The following is a 20,144-nucleotide window of genomic DNA, read 5'->3' as shown; positions in this document are numbered from 1 at the left end:
GTAACAGACAGAACTCACTATTTTTCCAGGCACCACACTTCACACCCAGCTTTTAATTTACATATGGCTGGTGTTCAGTAACGTTGATTGGAAGAAATGGCATTGAGCAACCTGTCCTCTAGTTGTTATCCTCTGCAGAGCAGCAAAGAAAACAATCTGCTCACTCTTCTACTCAAGAGTTTTTGAATATTCAAAATTGGCTTTTTGCTTCCTCATGCACCTACTCGTCTCTAGGTTTTACTTCGTACCCCTCCTCATATGATTGAGTGTCCAAGCATAACAGAGAGAACCTGTAGTGTGATTGTCCCTCTCTTTTCTAATTTTTTAGCACCTCTCTTAAAGTGACCAGTTTTCTAGTTTAGATTATGTTGTAATCAATGCTAAGTCTGGCAGTGAGATCTTTACATCTCTCATCTGGTCACTGTATGTCCATTAATGGGACCTGGACCAGTATTTTCTCTTTTTAGCGGTCACAACGCAGTCATGTTGGGTTGGTTGGAAAACCACTGGCTCCCAGTACTGGGGCCTCCCGAGTTTGAGAAGCATGCATTCTAGCCAATTTGCTGACAATATGGAGCTGAGAGGAAATGGCAGGGAAGAGTGACTGGCACATTGAGACTCCCCTCAGGTTGTCGTTACTCTTTTGATAAGAACTAAAACAAGGAAGGGAAATAACAGGACCAGTCAGGCACAGTCTATCCAGAATTCCTTAGAACTGGAGTTTATGTGTCTACCTGTAGGTGAATAAATCCCTCAAGTGAGATTAGTCAGAGGGGACGCTTCTGAACTTCTCATTTAAATGACCTCACACTTTTGCCAATTCTCCATTTAAGTCTGAACAGTGAAACGTGAATTAAGATTGCTGACAGTCTTTTAAAACGTGTCTGAGGGGTCACAGGTTACTTAAGTCCTTGAACTGGCTGATGGACATTTCAAATATAGCCAATACCACAAATTAACTACGTTTTTTAAAAAATCCCCAATTTTGCACCATTCATCCCCTTTTTAAGGAAAATTTTTGCTAATATTGAGAATTACCCTAGAGCAGCAAGTAGCACGTGAGAGGAAGGTGTTGCTCTGGATGAGTACAACTTAAAGTGCTCTCCTGTCAAGGACTGGGCTCTGGCTGAGCTTGGAGGTGCAGGGCTATGGGCTGCGTCGGAACAGTTCGATATCAACCAGACCATCTGCAGGTCGGGGGCGCACTCGGAACCAAAAGAATGGGACAGGCAGTGAACGTACACAAAAGAGGTAAGAGGGCTTTGTGCCCAGAGCTGTTGGAGTCAGGGCTGTTAGCAGTTTCAGAGTAGGTCTTAGGAGTTCCCTAACATCCACCTCTCCCACCCGCACTCAGCGATGCAACGTTCCATTAATAGAAAGGTTATCAAGGTGTGGTTGTTGTAAGCAGCTACTCAGAACATCTAATATTGTATTTGTCTTCTTTCCGCACTCTCATCCACCCCTCTCTCCTCCGACCCGCACGTCCTCCTACTTTTTTGCATTCTGTACGCCCTTCATTCTCCCTGCTTACGCCACCTCCTTCCCCCATTGCCTCAAACGCCTCTTCCCCGCGAGGGGCAGGGCTGCTGGGACCTACCTGGCTGGCCCCCCCGAGTGATCACGAGCCCCCTCGGCCTCTCACCCTTACTTTGCTTGGTGGGGGTCGGAGATGGGAAGAGCTACAGGAGGCTGGTACAGACCCCAAACCCGGAGTGTAGCTGGGAAGCCACACCCTCCTCTCGTCGCTATAGAAATTGCGTCCGCCCTTTTTATGACTCTGGAGCTGAACTTAAGGCTCTGGTCCAGTCCCCAACCACCTTTCACATCAACCTGAAAAACACATCTCTTTTCATCTGCTCTCATTCTCCTGCCCCAGTTCTTTCAAGTTTGGGACAAGAATGGAAGGATTTCCCAAGGAAAGAGGTTAGTTGTCAGAACAGATCAGGCCCACGAAATTATACTCTTCCTTTTCAATGTGTGAGGTTACCAGAAGCTCACAGCTAAAATTTGGATATGAAGTGTCCATCAGATGAACACTTTTTGAGCACTTGCTCTGCACCAGGTTTTAAGAGGGAAACTAAGGGAAGTTATAGTTGAATGACAGTAGTGTGGCCTGAAGGAATAGTTTTGTCCATAGAAGAAATAGACATTCAATGAAAGCTTTTTAAAAGAGATTTTATTTATTTTGAGAGAGAGGGGGAGGGAAGACGAAGGAGTGAAACATCAATGTGTGGTTGCCTCTCCAGCATCTCCTACTGGAGACCTGGCCTGGAACCTGGGCATGTGCCCTGACTGCGAATAAAACCAGCGACCCTTTGGTTCAAATGGTGGCACTCAGTGCACTGAGCCACACCAGTGAGAGCCAAATAAAGCTTTTCAAAAAGCTGAGTTGAATTTGAGGTTTCAAGAACAAGCAGGAATTAGCATGTAAAGAAGGCAAGTAAGAGCCAGTCTGAAGGCTGGGGGAGGTGGGGGACTACAGGACCACACAGTACCATGGGTGTCAGTAGGAGTCAGACTGATTCGAAACATCTCGTGAGCTACATAGGCTAAGGTGTATGTGTGTGGATTTTATTTTATTTATTTTTAGAGAGAGGGGAAGGGAAGGAGAAAGAGGGAGAGAAACATCAATGTATGGTTGCCTCTTGGGCATCCCCTACTGGAGACCTGGCCCGGAACCTAGGCATGTGCCCTGACTAGGAATCAAACCAGCAACCCTTTGGGTTTGCAGGCTGACGCTCAGTCCACGGAGCCACACCAGCCAGGGCCTGGGTTTTAAGCAGAATGATGTTCATGCTGACTTTATTTTAGAAAACTCTCTCTGGAAATAATGGCATGGAGGGTAGGCCAGAGAAGGTTAAGAATCAAGGCAAGGATGCACAGGCTAGGGACAGCAAGTGGAAGGAGACAACAGTTTTGAGCAGCTGAGGAAATGAAATAGAGCTTGGCAACTGAAGGTGAAGGGTGGTGATATATTAGGCACCTGAGTTTGTGGTGGTGCCATTTACTAACAGAAAATGCAGGAGGGAAGACTTTAGGGCAGGGGCAGATGTTACTTAGTGATGACTTAATAAACTATCAACGGGCCAGGAAACAGGTCTTGTGCAGAGCAAGCTACGGACTAAAGATCCTGACTTGACAGTCACTGTCACACAGGTGATCACTGGAGCTTAAATTCACCTAAGCTTTTTTAACTCCTTTTTTTTTCAAAAGAGGCAAAAGAAAAAGAATAAAATCACAGAATGACACTGTGGTGGGAAGAATGGGTGTAGGTGACACAAAAGGTTAGAAGCTGCAAAATAATGAAGAATAAGCAGGGAAGTGGGGAGAAAATTATGGAAGAATATTATTATGTGAGCCCAGGAAATAAAATGTATTATGCAGAGTATGATGAATAGGGTCTATAAGATTAGATGAGAAAAACGTGCACTGGATCTGTCAACAGATCCAGTTGTTAATGCTTACTACAAGGCCAGTTTAATGTAATTTTTGGTAATTTTCAATACAAACTATGAATAGCATGGACAAAACAGGTTCATAAACCTGGTACCAGACGATTAATCAATGAATTCAGTACCTAATACAGGGTGGGCTCTTAATATGTGTTTACTGTTGAATTGTGTCATATAGGGCATCTCAATACTGTATAACTGGAAAATGTTTTTTAAAAGGAGGGAGGGAGTAGGAGAGGTGATATATGACAGTATAAAAATTTATACTAGATAATAAAAAATGAACAATAGCAATAAGCAAATGCTCACTTTAATCATAATTCTAAATTACTTATTTTCATATTAACATAGACATTTCCATAATCCGAGAACTGAGCTACATATTATACATTTTTTAATGGTTAATGTGACTTGAAGAATTTTTATTAAAAAGTGATCAGGAGTTGGTTGAAATTCTCACCATAAATATAAAATATCTATTACTAGTTTTATTCACAACAAATTCAGATCTAAGTTTCCTGAAAGGCTACATTATCTAATATCACAATAGGGAGGACTAGGCAGGTACTTGACATTCACCCTTTAATGCAATGACTCAACAAAAAGTGATTACTTGAACAGCCCCCACCCCTTATATTTATAACAAAATGTTCTTGTTTTTTGCTAAGCATTCATTTCATCATGAAATGCAGAGACAGATGGATACAATGTCAAAAAGGAAAAGAGTTTATCAAAATTTTTTCATGTTTATTAAAGGTTTTGACCATGAGGGCTTCATAAAATGTCATGAATTCTATTTCCTATACAATAACCATCTATATCTAAGTAGGAGACATGTGCCATATTTTAGCAACTGTTTTAATGTGTAAAATCATTCTCAATTCTTACTTTAAAACATTTGGCTAAAATAATAAACATCTTGGCAATAAAACTGACAATATAGTTTAAGTAACATATTTCAGAAATGTCTCCTACAAAAGACCGGGATGTTTTCTTTTGCCAGATCAACGCTGAACAAAGTTAAGGTGCCATAAACTAGTCAAAGCTAAAAAGAAACCTCATGTTGCTAGAAAAAAAAAAGCATGTAATGTGGACTTCCTCCATTTCAAAGAGACAACCACTTAATGACAATGACTTACTATACATAAGAATATACAATATGTTCTTCATAAGGAAATGACATTACAAGATAGTTCTCACAAACAAACTTGCTCTTATTGAAGTCTTGAATAGCTTTTCAGAGAACATAATCACAAAATGGGTAAAGACAATTTATGTTAAACAATTCCTTTATAATACAATACCCTCTTCAAATATAAATACAAATCAAATATAAAAACACTTGTCAAACTGTGATTCTCTTAACCAAACATTTCTTTACCACCACACTCAGCTACTAGCAGCATTTGGGTGCAGAGGTTTAACTCGTGCTAATCTGGACAAGCCAAGGCGGAGACTCTGATTTGGAGACTTAACAGACACCCCTGCCAGTGGACTGCTGCTGGTGCAGCTACTTCCGGATGCTGCTGAAAGAAAACATATCACCAATGCTGATGATGTTAGAAATCTCTTAACAAAAATGAATTTATAAAATAAATGAAGCAATAAATGCAGTTAAGCATTATTCTGCTATACAGCTTCTATCAAGTTATACATAAGATCAAAGTAATGGAAAGTACTAAAGAGCAGAAAAACTATAGTATCACCTATTTTCAAATATCCCTAGAAGGCAAGGTCATGATACCAAAATTTTAAGCGTAAAGGCTGAAACAGATAAACTGGGAGCAAATAACATTGGTTGTAATTGGGGGAAAAAATGAATGCAATCATCATTTCTAAAACAGTAGAAAAATCTAATGCATTTTTTAAAATCCTGCAATTTTTACAAGTACTCCTTTGAAACAATCTATTTTTTCAAATACTATATCACTTTAAACATGACAAATACTGTTTTTATTTATTTATACTGGTTTCATTTATACTACCATTCTAACATACCAATTATTTCCACTGAGTATTAAATTTCAAAATTTACCCACATAACAGTTCATAGTTGATCGTGACTGTGCACAGACTGACTGTGTGCACTTCATTCAAGTGAAGACTTATAAACACTCCCATGTTGCTAACCACCTGAGTCCCCATTGCTCATTCAGTATGTGCCATAGTTCAAGTTGTTCTGAAAAACTTTCGGACTGTTCCATTTGTCACCATTTTTATAGAGTTATACAAATCTGACCACTTAATTACGTTTCTCTTCTCTTGAATTCTCCTTAAGTAATAAATTCCCAAAAGACAGGTTTATTTTTATAAGCCTGTCAAGCTGTCCTATAAAGGAATTATAAATTTGTAAATTTACAGTAAATAATTATATCTGCTCCCCCAAAGCCCAGGGTGTCCTGGATTATACTGCTTTATTACTTTCTATTTTGACAGATATAAAATGGTATTTTATTATTTTAACTTACATTTTCTTAATTACCAATGAGACTGAAATTCTTTTCACATTTATTTCTAGTTGTATTTCTTAGGAGCATTAGCACGTTCATGTCCTTGGCTGATTTTCCTACTGGGATCTTGGTGGTCTTCTCACATTTAAATAAAACAGTAATTAACTGGCAACCTGAGGGTAAAATCTAGCTCTCAGATATAGTGTTTCATCCACATGGTGTAAAAAAAAGTCAAGTTTTAAAAACTAAATTTCCCATTTTAAAAAATCTAGATTTCTAGCTTCTCTTGAAGTAAAAATCAGATCTGGAAATAACAGGCCAATAATCCTGCACATAAACGATTAGCTGGAGTCAAGCAACAGCTGCTTCCCTCAAAGGGCATGAGATCCCTACTGACTCAAGTCTGTGACCCGGGCCCAGTTCCCTGCCATTACTTGCCCTACCCTTTCACACAATGAATCTATGAGCACTGTGTGCCTTATGACATTCACTGTATCCATCCATTCCATGTCATTGCTTTATTTCCTTTTTATATTTTGGATTATGCTACCTTTAAATTCCTAGTCATTTTATCACTTCTTTTAAATTCCTTTTTTGGGGAATCACTAATTGTTTTAGGAAAAACACTAAGGATTATCCTTTAAATAACATGGCATCATTAATTCAATAACAACTTCCGTTCCTTCTCCAAAACACTTTTAAGTCCCCATTAAAATCTTACATTTTTTAAACAAGAAAAGACTTTAAAGATTATACAGTGCCTAGTATTTCCAAAGAAATGAAGCCTGAGAAGTTAAATAATCATGTCTCAGGCCTAACTGTCTATTAATACCCAGTTATGACTAGGGGAGTTACTGCTGCGGACCAATCACAAAATGTCGCTGGGAAGAAGTAAAGTAAAGCTGAGCAGCTGCAGGACGACTCAGAGGACAGGGGACAAATTAAGAAAAACATATTAGAAGAAGAAAACTGGACGAAGAGAGGCTCTGTGTTCAAGGAGCAGCTAATGATTGGACAAGGGAAAGTGGAGGCAGAACTAGTTAGGAAGCAAGTCACCAATAGTTTGGGTATAAAATGAACAGGGCTGGATTAGAGTTTTAGTAATGTCAAGTAGTGGAAAGTCAAAGAATTCTTGAAGCCATCAGTGAGACTTGGCTGTGAAACAAAAAGAAAACAAAAAGAGGTCAAGTTTGTACGAGCTGGAGGTTGAGTTTGCTAGGGTGTTTGTTAAATGCTGGAATTCCCATGTATAGGCCTGATGCTCCATTTAGACTATGGAAGTCAGCAGGTCTTGGGCAAACAGATCTGCTGCCAAAAACATAAATCAGAAATCTTAAATGTTAACGCTCTTTGACACTGTAATTCTCCCACCAGGAATTTATCCTAAGAAAATAATCAGGATGTGACCACAGACTTCTAAAATAAGGTTGTCTGTGTTCATTGCAACCTTATTTATAACATTAAAAAACTAATAAACAATCTGAATGCTCAATATGAGGGAATGATAAAATGAGTAAAGGAAAAACCTTGGTTTTGAAGAAAAGGTAATAATATGTATAACATTTATAACTAGGAAAACAATCAACCAGTAATAATTTTCCAAGAACCTCCCCTTGATCAATAATTATACCATACCTGGTGGGACCCACTTAGGTCTCTTGATTTCAGCTGAAGGACTGCATATTTGCAACGGTTTCCTAAAAGCCTCTGAAGAATGAGAAACCTTTTTTGGTGACGGCTGAGATTTTGATTTGATGGCAGCTGGAACAGAGTCTACTGAAGTCACTTTTTGAAAAATACACAAAAAATAGTTTGTCTTAGATGAAGATTAAACCTAGCATGAATGTGTAGAAGTTATATAACCTTATAAATATTAAAAAGGCAGTATCATTTTGAAAAACTCTTATTATTCAGTAAACATTTACTGAGAGCCTCAGAATAGCCATCTTTTATGAACATTTATATGATAGGCAGTACAGCAAAAATATTATATACATTATCTTTAATCCTTAGAGCAAGTCTGATACAAATATTACTATCTTCACTGTCACAGAAGGAAACAGGGAGGTTAAGCAAAATGCCTGCAGTTTGATATAGACCGACTTGTTTTGGTCTGGCAAATGTGACTCAGCTCTATATGGAAAACCTACAGAAGTGAGGTGATGGGCAGGAGCCAGACCTTCAAACTGAGTTTCCCCGTGGGAATCAGGGCTAGAAAATGCATACGGAGTGTTATGGCTTGCTCTTGCTAAAACTCCCTCACCCTGGTCTGAAACAGTAGATGTGTAATGTCTATCTTCAAGGTAGTTTCCAAAGCCTGTGTGAGTTTTCCCAAAGACGGAGCTAACCAGCTCGCCATCTTTCCATTCTGCATATGTTATTTTCATTTCCTTGATTGTATCTAAAACGTAGACAACAATATTCTATGTAATAGATAATAAATCCTTCTTTGATGTGAGACCCAAGAGAAACAATGAAAGCTTGTCTAGGCAAGGGTCGGGGTGCCCTCCCCTTGAGAGAGTGGCCATGCTGTCCCCCTTTTTCTCCACAGGATTGCTGTAGCCTGTGCACTTGTTCTCATCTTCAGTCACAACAGGTTGACTCTGCTGGCTGGAATCCACCACAGTTTGATCTCTAGTAAGTGTTATAACCAGGATTAGGAACCAGGTCTGACTCCAAAGTTTATCCTTCTAAACATTACACAACAGTTGCTCATGAGGATAGATCTGTGAAACAATGTATTAGGCTCTAGGGCCACAAAGAGCGTAATTTGTGGATCCTGCTCCCAAGGAATTTCCATGGTCCAGCCACTGGACTCCAGAGAAAGGGCATCAAATAATGAGATGTGTATAATGCAGAGTGATAAGAGAGCTATGAGGGAACATAGTCGGAGGGAACATCTATCTACTCTGTGTGTATATTTGCATAGGTTTAGAAGTCACAGGGAGGTGGGTGAGATTAATTTGAAACAAATCAAGGCTGGAAGGTTAGAGGAAGTTTTCCAGGCAGAGGGAGTAAGAACAAAGCCAGAGGATGCACCAAGTTCCAGGATCAGCTACTGGCTCAGTATGGCCATAGCCAGAACAGCAAGAGCTGGAAAGGTGAGAGGTATAGACAAGGTGCAGATTGTTGATGGAGAGCCTGTGTACCAGTGAAGGAGTCATGCATTAATTTCTCTCAGGAGTACCTGCATTTTGAAAACATCTTTCTGATGGTAGTGTATGGCAAGTAGACCTCTGAGAAGGCTCTTATAGTAGTCCAACTGAGAGGTGATAAGCTCCTGAACTAAGGGGAAGAAGGAGGGAAAAAATAGCAGATTAGGCAGGCATCTTTTAGTAATTAGAAAGAGGGAGGTGGTGATGGAGATGAAACACTCATGACTTGAAAGTTCCTGTCAGGGGTACACTGCTTGGTGGTGCATGACCCCAGAGAATAAACACAAGGATGGGAGTCAGCTTGGGTTTTTGGCGGGGTGGGGTGGAGAATAAAGGGAGGAAGAGAGGTGAAATATAAATTTGCTTTCAGATTATGCTTGCTTTGAGTTACCTAAGGGGTATCCGAAATGCATATGAATATGAAAATTTTCACTACATAGTCTTTTTAATATTAACACATATTCCCTAGATCAGTACTGTTCAACAGAACCTTTTTGTGACAATGGAAATGTGTATTTTGTGCTGTCCAATGTGATAGCCACTAGCCACATATTGTTATTGAGCACTTGCAATGTGACTAGCAAAACCAAAGAACTGATCTTTAATTTTATTTAATTAACACAAATGTAATATAGCTACAATAAGTGGTTAGTGGCTACCACATTAAACAGCACAATTCTTGAAATTTTCTCCATCAAGGAAAAAAATTATAACATGCCAGATGGAAGACTCTCAAAGGTTACTCAATACATTATTAGTAGAACTATAAATATAATTCATCTTTCTCATTCTTCATCCCATTACTTAGGAGTTACATTATACTTCTAACATTATGTATTAAAATTCTTTGTGAAGCAACTTGTTCCAAAATATATAGAACTTTATAAAGTAAATTACAACTTGGAAACTAAAATTTTATTTTTACTGTTTAGTGTCTTGGGGAGGAAGCAGAGACATCTAAAAATATATAAAATACAGTCATCCCTTGCTATATTGCAGTCCACTTATTGGGGGTAACCCGCAATACAGTGAAGCTGCAATAAGTGGACTGCAATATAGCGAGGGACAACTGTATATTTCACTGGGGAGTACCCATGTAGAATTTTATATGTTGTTAAAATTACATAGGTTTAAGAGTACAGAAAGTGTTTAAGAGCATATGAAGTGTCTATAAGAGTGTGGGAAAGGTTTATAGGAAGGTTTATAAGGCCTTAAAATATATATAGGTGATCCCTCTGCAATAGGTGAGGGATCACTGTACATTCATACTGTTAATGATGTTTTCATATTAGCTTATGGTAGGCAGAAAAGTGGCCCTTCAAAAATGTCTATATCTCAATTCCCAGAACACGTGCATATGTTACCTTACACAGCAAAGGGTCTCAGCAGGGACCTTTAAGTTAAGGATCTTGAGATGGGGAGATTTTCCCGAATTATCTGCATAGGCCCAATGTTCTCACAAGGGTCTTTATAAATGAGACTGAGAAGCAGGAATGAGAGTGAGTGCAATGTGAGATGAAAAGGTCCCTGCCACTGCTGGCTTCAGAGACTGAAGTGGGCATCTCGTCAAAACACAGAAGCAGCCTCTAGGCAGGGTGATGGATTTCCCCTACAGTCTCCACAGAGCATAGCTTACCAATAGCCTGACTTTACCCCAGCGAGATCTAATTTTAGCATGTGATCTGCAGAACTGTAAAATAATACATTGTGGCATTCTCAGCCACTGGGTCTGTAGTAATCTTTTACAGCAGCAATTGGAAACTAATGCACTTTTTATCTCTAAAAAGCCCTACATTTGAAATGTAATTTCTGGGAAACAAATCTATCAATTAAAAAAACAATAATTAAGACCTCATTAATTCACAGTACAGTGGAGAGAGCACTATGACTCAATCAGTATATAATTCTTATTTCTTACCAAGTACTCAACACCATGGTATATAAGGCAAGAGCAATTCCCACCAATAATAAATGCAGTCTGTATAATGGAAATTTTAGTTTCAAAAGGCATTTACATTGAGCAAATAGAAAATAAATATATATATATAAGTAAAACAAATCAAGTTAATGAAAGTTGCATGTTGTAATAATCTATCATATATTATGAGTTAAAAACATCCTAACTACTTTTACAGAAGAAGCAGGTATTCTATGTTCAAATAGTCACAAATTGCAAAAATTTTACTGTAAAAAATGGTTTGTAACAATTTGTTTTGAGAAAAACAAAAAGGCTCTAACATGTGGCAAAAGGGTTCTCAAATCAAAGATTAATCAAGCATAAAAGCAAGAAGTTAGAATCATGCAAAGTTGCCTGTTATATTGCCTGAAGAAAATGTGGTCCAGTGGATAGAGTTCAGGCCCTGAATGGACAAACCTGGGTGCAAATCCCAGCCCCTCACTTATTAGTTGTCAGAATTCCAACAAATTATTTAACCTTCCTGAGCCGCTGTTTTCTCACTGTGAAATGCAGGTGATAACAGCTATCTTAGAGGGTGGCTGTCAGTGCTAAAGGGAGGTAATTACAGAAAGTGCTAGACTTGTAGTAGAGCTTACTAGTCTTGTTCGTTGTTCTCCTTTCCCCACCCTACCCTGCTTTCTTCTATGTATTTTAACCACTTAGAAATGAACGCTGGCAAACTTTTAAGGAGAACAAAGGCAAAGATAAGAAAAACCCATTAAATAAACCAAATACATTTTCTTTACAAACTGTTTTGAACTAAGCTTACCTAATGTATTACATTTGGATTTAGGTTTCTTCTCTTTCTTTTCAACTGGGGATTTGACCTTCACTTCTTTCTTTTTAATTTCTTTACTTTTTGTCACAGTGAAGTCTTCATCATTATCTTCACTATCACTAATATCAGAATCATCCTCAGAATCTTCACCTAAAACAAGATGATATACTTTACCTTTGTTATAAAAAGTGAGGCTCCCAGAAGGGAGAGGGGAGGGAATTTCATGAGAAAAGGGGAAGGGTTTACAGGAACAAGTGTAAAGGACACATGGATAAAAACTGGGAGGGGCGGGGGGCCGGTAGAAATGGGAGGGAGCGGGGAGGGCTGGGATGGGAGTAAAAGACAGAAAACTGTACTTAAACAACACTTAAAATTTTTAAAAAAGCGAGGCTTCTATGGTCTTGACTTTATCTACAGCTCTTGCAATCAGATTATTTTTCTTGTATTATTACTAATTATTGTATTATTTTCTTTTTTAAATTATATTTTATTGATTATGCTATTATAGTTGTCCTGATTTTCCCCCTTTGTCACCTCCACCCAGCAACCCCTAGTCCCTCAGGCAATCCCCCCACCATTGTACATGTCTGTGGGTCCTGAGTATAAGTTGTTAGACTACTCTATTTCCTCTACTGTACTTTACATCCCCATGGCTATTCTGTAACTACCTATTTGTACTTCTTTATCCTCCCACCTCTTCACCCATTCCCTATGCCACTATCCCAGCTGGCAACCATCAAAACGTTCTCTGTATCCATGATCCTGTCTCTGTTGTTCTTGTTTGCTTAGTTTGTTTTTTAGAGAAAACTGATGGTAGATATGTATTTTTTGCCATTTTATTGTTCATAGTTTTGATCTTCTTTTTCTTAAATAAGTACCTTTAACATTTCATGTAACAGTGGTTTGGTGATGATGGACTCCTTTAATTTTCTCTTATCTGGGAAGCTCTTTATCTACCTGTTGATTTTAATGACAGCTTAGCTGGGTAGAGCAGTCCTGGCTGTAGGTCCCTGCTTTTCATGACTTTGAATGTCTTGCCAATCCCTTCTAGCCTGCAAAGTTTCTTTTGAAAAATCAGCTGACAGTCTTATGGGAAGTCCCCTGTAACTAACTAACTGCTTTCCTGTTGCTGTTTTTAAGATTCTTTGTATTTAACCTTTGGCATTTTAATTATGATGTGTCTTGGAGTGGGCCTTTTTGCATCCATCTTGTTTGGGACTCTCTGTGCTTCCTGGGCTTGCATGTCTCTCCTTTACCAAATTAGGGAAGTTTTCTTTCATTGTTTTTCCAAACGGGTTTATAAATTCTTGCTCTTTCTCTTCTCCTTCTGGCACTCGTGTGATGCAAATGTTGCAACACTTGATGCTGTCCCAGAGGCTGCTTATACTATCCTCATTTTGGAGGATTCTTTTTTCTTCTTGTTGTTCTGTATTGGTTGTTTTTTCCTTCAGTTCCAAATCATTGATTTGTTTCTTGGCTTCATCTACTCTACTGTTTTTTCCCTGTAAATTGTTCTTTATTTCAATTAGTATATCCTTTGTTTCTGATCGGATCTTTTTTATGCTGTTGAGGTCCTCACCAAGTTCCTTGAGCATCCTTATAACCAGTGTTCGGAACTCTGCATCTGATAGATTGCTTATCTCTATTTCATTTAGCTCTTTTATGGAGTTTTGATCTGTTCTTTCATTTGGGACATGTTTGTCTCCTCGTTTTGGCAGCCTCCCTGTGTTTGTTTCTATGCATTAGGTAGAGCTGCTTTGAGTCTATGCCTTGGTAGTGTGGCCTAATGTAGTAGGTGTCCCATGGGGTCCAGTGGCACAGCCTCCCCTATCACCCAAGCTGGGTACTCGAGGTACATCTGTATGTGGGCTGAGTACAACTTCTTATAGTTGAGCCTTGGTTGCTGTTGGCAGGTCAATGGGAGGGATTTACCCAGACCAGTCAGCTGCAAGGATTGGCTGTGACTACTTACCACCTTCCATGGAGAATCAGCTGTGCAGGGGCAGGGTGGTGGTGCTCCAATGTTGTCTGTAGCTGTCCACCGGGTGTCCAGGCCCTAGGGTTTCCCTGGGTGGTGGAGGCTAACATCAAATCCCACCTGTGTTTTGCCTGGAGTCACCCTGTCTGAGTTATAAAGTATTCTGAGATGACTGCTACTCCATACTGGGCTTGGAGATTCCCAGGCAAAGCCAAGCTGTGAATCTAGGCCGGCTGCTGCTCGTGCCATTCCTAGGGCTAGCTGAGGCCAACAGTTGCTTGTTTGAGAGGATTTAGGAAGTTGTGAAGCTTGAGCCAAGACCAGCCATTCATATGGAAAAGCATCTTGCTTGGGTGGGCCTGTAAGTTGTGTGGGGCAGGTCTCTGGGGAACTCCAAGGCAGGTCAAACAGTATTAGCCAGGTTGATGGAGTCTCAGTTATGGCACCAGCTTGCCAGCATTGTGGTGGGGGTGTTTAGAAAAGGGACAATGGCCTCTGCTCACCTTGAACCCAGAACTTCAGTTTCTCCCAGTATGTCTTTCAAGCTGCTACCCTGGTGCTGGAGCTCAAAAGGAGTAAGTCAGAGTAGGTGAGTACGTGTGTGGGTTCTTTAAGAGGAACTGCCTGGGGCTCCAGAAGTTTCTTCCATAACTCAATACTCACTGTTTTGTTCAGCCAGAAGTTGTGGGGACTTATCTTCCTGGCACTGGAACCCTGAGCTGAGGGGCCTGTCAGGAGGCTGAGACTCCTCTCTCCCAAGATAATCCTCCTGAATTTTTATCCACCACATGTGAGTGTTGGACAAGCCCATTCCATGTCTGTGCCACTACTACCAGTCTAAATGGATGTGGTTTCTTTAGTTCCATAGTTGACTTCCATTCAACTCGATTTCTGACAGTTCTGAGGGATCGTTGTTCTATATTTTAGTTGTAATTTTGATGTGGATTTTGAAGAGGTGAGCCATGTCTGCCTATGCTGCCATCTTGACCAGAAGTCTCACACCAGGTTCTTGTGTAACATTGTGCTAAGCTATGTCCTGTATGAAACAATGCAGTTATGGAGAACATGGTGCCTGGGTTTGAATCCTGGCCCCTCCATCTACACATTGTGTGACCTCCAACAAGTTGCTCGCTCATTGCACTGTGCCTTAGTTTCCTATGTATAAAGAGGGGATAACCATAAAACCTACATCACAGGGTTGTTGTGTGGATTAAATGAGTTAATATAGGTAAAGCATGTGGAATAACATCTGTCATACAGTGGTAAAATAGAATTGTTTCCTGTTACTATTATCATTATAATTTCCCATTAGTAATCTTTACTTTTGATTTTACCAGTTTAACTCAGTAACCTTTGAAAAGAATGTTAGGATGTAACATTAGCTACTTTTTTTATAATGACAACCTTGATGGTATCAATAATCATATAAACTTCAACATTCTAGAATAGAAATACATTGGGAATTGAGTAGAGATTAACCATACCATAACAATCTTAACAGATACTGCTTTATGATTTCGTTTGGGACACACTTCTAATTCCCCACAAACTCTTTTCTCTGCTGCAGGGGATGATATAAGCCAGTGATAGAATGTTAAATAGGCACAGCTGTTCTGGAAAAAGTATGGAGAATACTTGATAAGCAAAAAGAAGGTCCATGTCCTGATCTCACCACTCAAAGATAACCACTGTCAGGCTCTCCCTACATAACATCTACCTACCTGTCTACATGAAATATATTTTATATAAAAAGATAAAAATGTACGAAAAATTTCAAACATATATAACAACAGGTAATAAACTCTTCAACAGTCCTCAATGTTTTGGTGTTATTTGTTTTATCTACCTCCCTCTTCTTCTTTTCTCTTCCCTTTCCTTCTTGGAGTATATTAAACCTGAGGCGTCATGTCATTCCATTCCTGTATACTGCAGAATGCATCTCTAAAAATCATGGACTTTTTTAAAAAAACAAAACAATGGCATTATCATATCTAACAATGTTAATAATAGTTTCTTGGCATCACCTTCTATCCAGTTCATATTAATCACTTTTAATATAATATAAAACAACATCCCCTCCTTTCCCCCGCCCCCCCATGTATCTGACTTGTTGAAATAACCAAATTAGTTGCCCTATAAAATGTCCCACATTCTGGATTTGTCTTTTTTCTTCCTCATGGTGTCATTTAATTTATTCTTGCATTTTCTGTGAGCAGGAATTATCTCAGGACTCAATTAGAATCAGGCTCACATTATTATTATTTTTTGGTAAGAATACACTTCACAGGTGATGCCCTATACTTCGTATTACATCAGAAGGCACACAACGTGTGGTTGTCCCACTCTTCATTGGTTCAGTTGAGGCCAGCCTGAATTCTCCACTGTAAAGATCCTCATCAGCCTTCCACTGATGATCTTTGCCTAAATTAACAATGGTCATTATGATCTTCAAAGTACAATTTCCTTATTCTATCATTCTTTCCACACAAATATAATTTTTTAAAAGTATGAGAGTAATTAACTCACATGTTTACATAATGATTACTGTGTTATATAGAATTAGCCATCTAAGATCAGCAGATGGCTTAAAGGCTGTTATAAATAGTGCTTTTAAAAATCAAGTAATCATTGCTGGAGTCCCAAGAGCATCTAGGTTTAGGGGGATGGGAAGTAGGGGAGAAGTTTCTCCAAAAGTTTAGAATATAAAATATAGGAGGACAAAACTTGCTATGTATTCAACAGTTCTGGTATAACATGTGTTCTTTTCTTGGCTGGAGAGAATAAACAGTGGGAGCTGGGTATAAGTCTACTGAGCAAGCTTATCTAAAGATGGGGTCGAACTAATCTTCATCAGTCAACTGAGAAAGTGGTTAAATAATTTGGAGGTGGAAAGATGGAGATCCCAGAATCCCAAGTAACTAGTATGCCAGATTAGAAAAGCTGGAAGGCCCAATCACTTTAGTTATAGATTTCAGTTATGCTTGCTTCAATTTTCACTTTCATTTAGGGTGAGTCAATGCAGGAGGAAAACCCTGACATGTCACCTAAAGAAAAGAATGCTGCTTCAAAAACCAACCAAACAAAAAACAGAAGAAAAAAAAACCTTCCAGTTGTCTGAAATGATACCAGTCACACGTTCAAGTATAATAAAAAGCAACTCTGAGAGATTTGGAGAGTTGTTAGTCATTCTGGGCCTAGGGTGAATGAAAATACACTGACTGCATTGCAACTTAAAGTACACTAAGCAAGGAGGAATATGTATTTCAACTTAAGGTAAAACAGGCTTGGCTAGAGTAAAGAGGCTGACAAGATAGTGTAAGACTTTTGTGTTCTTGGATTGGAGTCAGAAAGAGGAGTCAGAAAGTTAGAGAGGTGATGAAAAAATTTTACTTAAAGGCTTAGTTTGCACATCCACAACTTAGGCCAGATGGCAGTTATCACCCCTTCAGCTAAAGAGCTAGCTTTCTGTAAGGGTTGAGGGCCTGCTTGTCAGGGCTGGATCACATGTCTTTTTAAAGGAAGAATAGCTGTACTTGTTTGGTGGAAACCATAAAAATGAAGCAGGGGGAAAAAAACAAATCAGCACACAAAGATCTAGAAAAGAAATAGTCATTTTAGTCTACAAGTGATGCAAGAGGATCAGAACTTTTGCATCTTGCAAAATAGAACCCAAGAATTTTTAAGCATCTATTACTACATAAACCACTAGCATCATTTTCTCCCAAAGTCTTAACCAGTCTAACATCCAATAACTCAAACATTCCATTAACCGACAAATCATTTTTACCACAATGGCCTCCCATTGTGATTATTGTCCTAGTTACAGTTAAAACAACCCTTATGACCAGAGTTCACAGTAAAATCACCATTTGACAACCACATTTTCCCCAAACAACTACAGGTTTTGAAATTAAGGAAGAATAATTTTCAGTTAGAAATATTCTTTGCATTCTTCATATCCAGCATAACTTCAGAAGCACTCATATTTCAACAAATGTTTTCTTTTCTACTTTCCATGTTTTCTATATTCTAACTCACTGCTCACCTGTACAGGACCCAAAACTATGACTCATATTTCATCTAAAAAATACTTGCTTATGCAGATTTGAGTGAGAAAACAACCTGGAACCAAGCTATTTATTTTTTAAAGTGATTATTTCCTTAAAAATGTTTTAAATTGTGGTAAAAAATTATAACATAAAATTTCCTATATTAACCATTTTAAGTGTGAAGATCAGTAGTGTTAAGAACGTATATTCACATTTTTGTGCGACAGTCCTCCAGAACTCTTATATTTTGCACAACAGAGATTCAGTACCCACTGAACAACTCCCCATTCCTTCTTGCCCCAGTCTCTGCTAACCACCATTCCACTTTTTGTTCTATGTACATTTTAGATACCTCATATAAGTGGAATCACAGTATTTGTCTTTTGTGACTGGCTTATTTCATTTATAAAAAGTCTTCAAGGCTCATCCAAGGTGTGGCATGTAACAGGATTTCCTTTTTAAGGTTGAATAGTGTTCTATTGTATGTATATCCCACATTTTGTTTGTGTATTCATCAATGGATATTTGGGTTGCTTGCACTTCTAGGCTACTGTTAATAAGGCAGCTATGGGTGTGCAAATGTTTGAGACCCAGCTTTCAATTCTTTTTGCATATATACCCAGAAGTAGAAATGCTAGATTTATAGAGTTCTATTTTTTATTGAGTAATGCCATACTGTTTTTCATAGCAGTTGATCACTTTATATTCCCACTAACACTGCACAAGAATTCTAATTTCTCCACATCCTCACTAATACTTGTTATTTTCTGTTTTTTAACATCCTAATGACTGTGAAGTGAAAGCTCATTGTGATTTTGATTTGTATTTCTCTACTGATTAGTGATATTGAGCCTTTTTTCATATGCTTTTTGGCCATTTGTGTATCATTTTGGAAGAAATGTCTATTCAAGTCCTTAACTATTTACTTTTAAGAGTAGAGGGGTGCGCTGGCCAGGTGGCTCAGTTGGTTGGAGAATCATCTTATACACCAAAAGTTTACAGGTTCAATTCTCAGTCTTGGCATATACCCAGAGTGCAGATTCGATCCCCTGATTGATGTTTCTCTCTCTCTTTCTAAAATCAATAAACATATCCTCAGGTGAGGATAAACTATATATATACATATACATATATATATATATTTCTTTTTACTTTCTTACTGAAAATTTAAAATTACATGTGACACACATTCGTGGATTGCATTATATTTTTAAATATTTTATTCATTTATTCATTTATTTTTGTATATTTTATTGATTATGGTATTCCAGTTGTTCCACCCCTAACCCCTTTGATTCCCCTCTGCCTTGCACCCCCTCCTCCCTCCAGCATCTCCCCCATCTTAGTTCATGTCCATGGGTCATATATGTAAGTTGTTTGGCTTCTTCATTTCCTATACTATTCTTAACTCCCCCATCTATTTTGTACCTACAATTTATGCTTCTTATTCTCTGTACCTTTCCCCCCATTCTCCCTCTCCCTGCTGATAACACTCCTTGTGATCTCCATTTCTGTGATTCTGTTCCTGTTCTAGTTGTTTGCTTAGCTTTTTTTTGTTTGTTTGTTTTTTAGGTTCAGTTGTTGATGGTTGTGAGTTTAATTTCATTTTACTGTTCATATTTTTTATCTTCTTTTTCTTAGATAAGTCTCTTTAACACTTAATAGAATAAGGGCTTGATGAAGATGAACTTCTTTAACTTGACCTTATCTGGGAAGCACTTTATCTGCCCTTCCATCCTAATCAGAGCTTTGCTGGATTGAGTCATCTTGGATGTAGGTTCTTGCCTTTCATGACTTGGAATACTTCTTTCCAGCCCCTTCTTGCCTGTAAGGTTTCTTTTGAGAAATCAGCTGACAGTCTTATGGGAACTCCTTTGTAGGTAACTGTCTCCTTTCCACTTGCTGCTTTTCTTTCCTTATCTTTAATCTTGATTAATTTATTTTGATGTGTCTTGGTATATTTCTTCTTGGGTCTAACTTCTTTGGGACTCTCTGAGAATCCTGGACTTGAATGTCTAGTTCCTCTGCCAGATTGGGGAAGTTTTTCTTCATTATGTTTTCAAATAAGTTTTCAATTTCTTACTCTTCCTCTTTTCCTTCTGGCACCCCTATGATTCAGATGTTGGAACATTTAAAGTTATCCTGGAGGTTCCTAAGCCTCTCTTCATTTTTTTGAATTCTTATTTTTTCATTCTGTTCCAGTTAGATGTTTATTTCTTCCTTCTGTTCCAAATTGTTGATTCGAGTCCCAGTTTCCCTCCCTTCACTATTGATTCCATGTATATTTTTCTTTATTTCACTTTGCATAGCTTATACTGCTTCCTC

At 38.5% G+C, this 20,144-nt stretch overlaps 1 protein-coding gene across 6 annotated transcripts in view; it reads right to left on the bottom strand.

Moving 5' to 3' along the window:
- Window positions 1–20,144, bottom strand: part of RAD51AP1 (RAD51 associated protein 1) — a 38,197-nt gene that overhangs the window by 3,838 nt on the left and 14,215 nt on the right. For 3 of the 6 annotated variants that reach the window (XM_028532330.2, XM_036018550.1, XM_036018552.1), the window contains 3 exons: window positions 11,784–11,942; window positions 7,538–7,687; window positions 3,745–4,978 (listed from right to left, as the gene is read on the bottom strand). In XM_028532330.2, the coding sequence (XP_028388131.1) occupies window positions 4,842–4,978; window positions 7,538–7,687; window positions 11,784–11,942 (446 nt within the window). In that variant the 3' untranslated portion in view covers window positions 3,745–4,841. The other 3 variants (XM_036018553.1, XM_036018551.1, XM_036018554.1) reach the window with 3 other exon arrangements.

This window comes from Phyllostomus discolor, chromosome 2 (assembly GCF_004126475.2).
Source record: "Phyllostomus discolor isolate MPI-MPIP mPhyDis1 chromosome 2, mPhyDis1.pri.v3, whole genome shotgun sequence".
Classification (NCBI taxonomy): domain Eukaryota; kingdom Metazoa; phylum Chordata; class Mammalia; order Chiroptera; family Phyllostomidae; genus Phyllostomus; species Phyllostomus discolor.
Note: the sequence above shows the minus strand (reverse complement) of the source record. Positions and strands in the feature narration are given on the sequence as shown.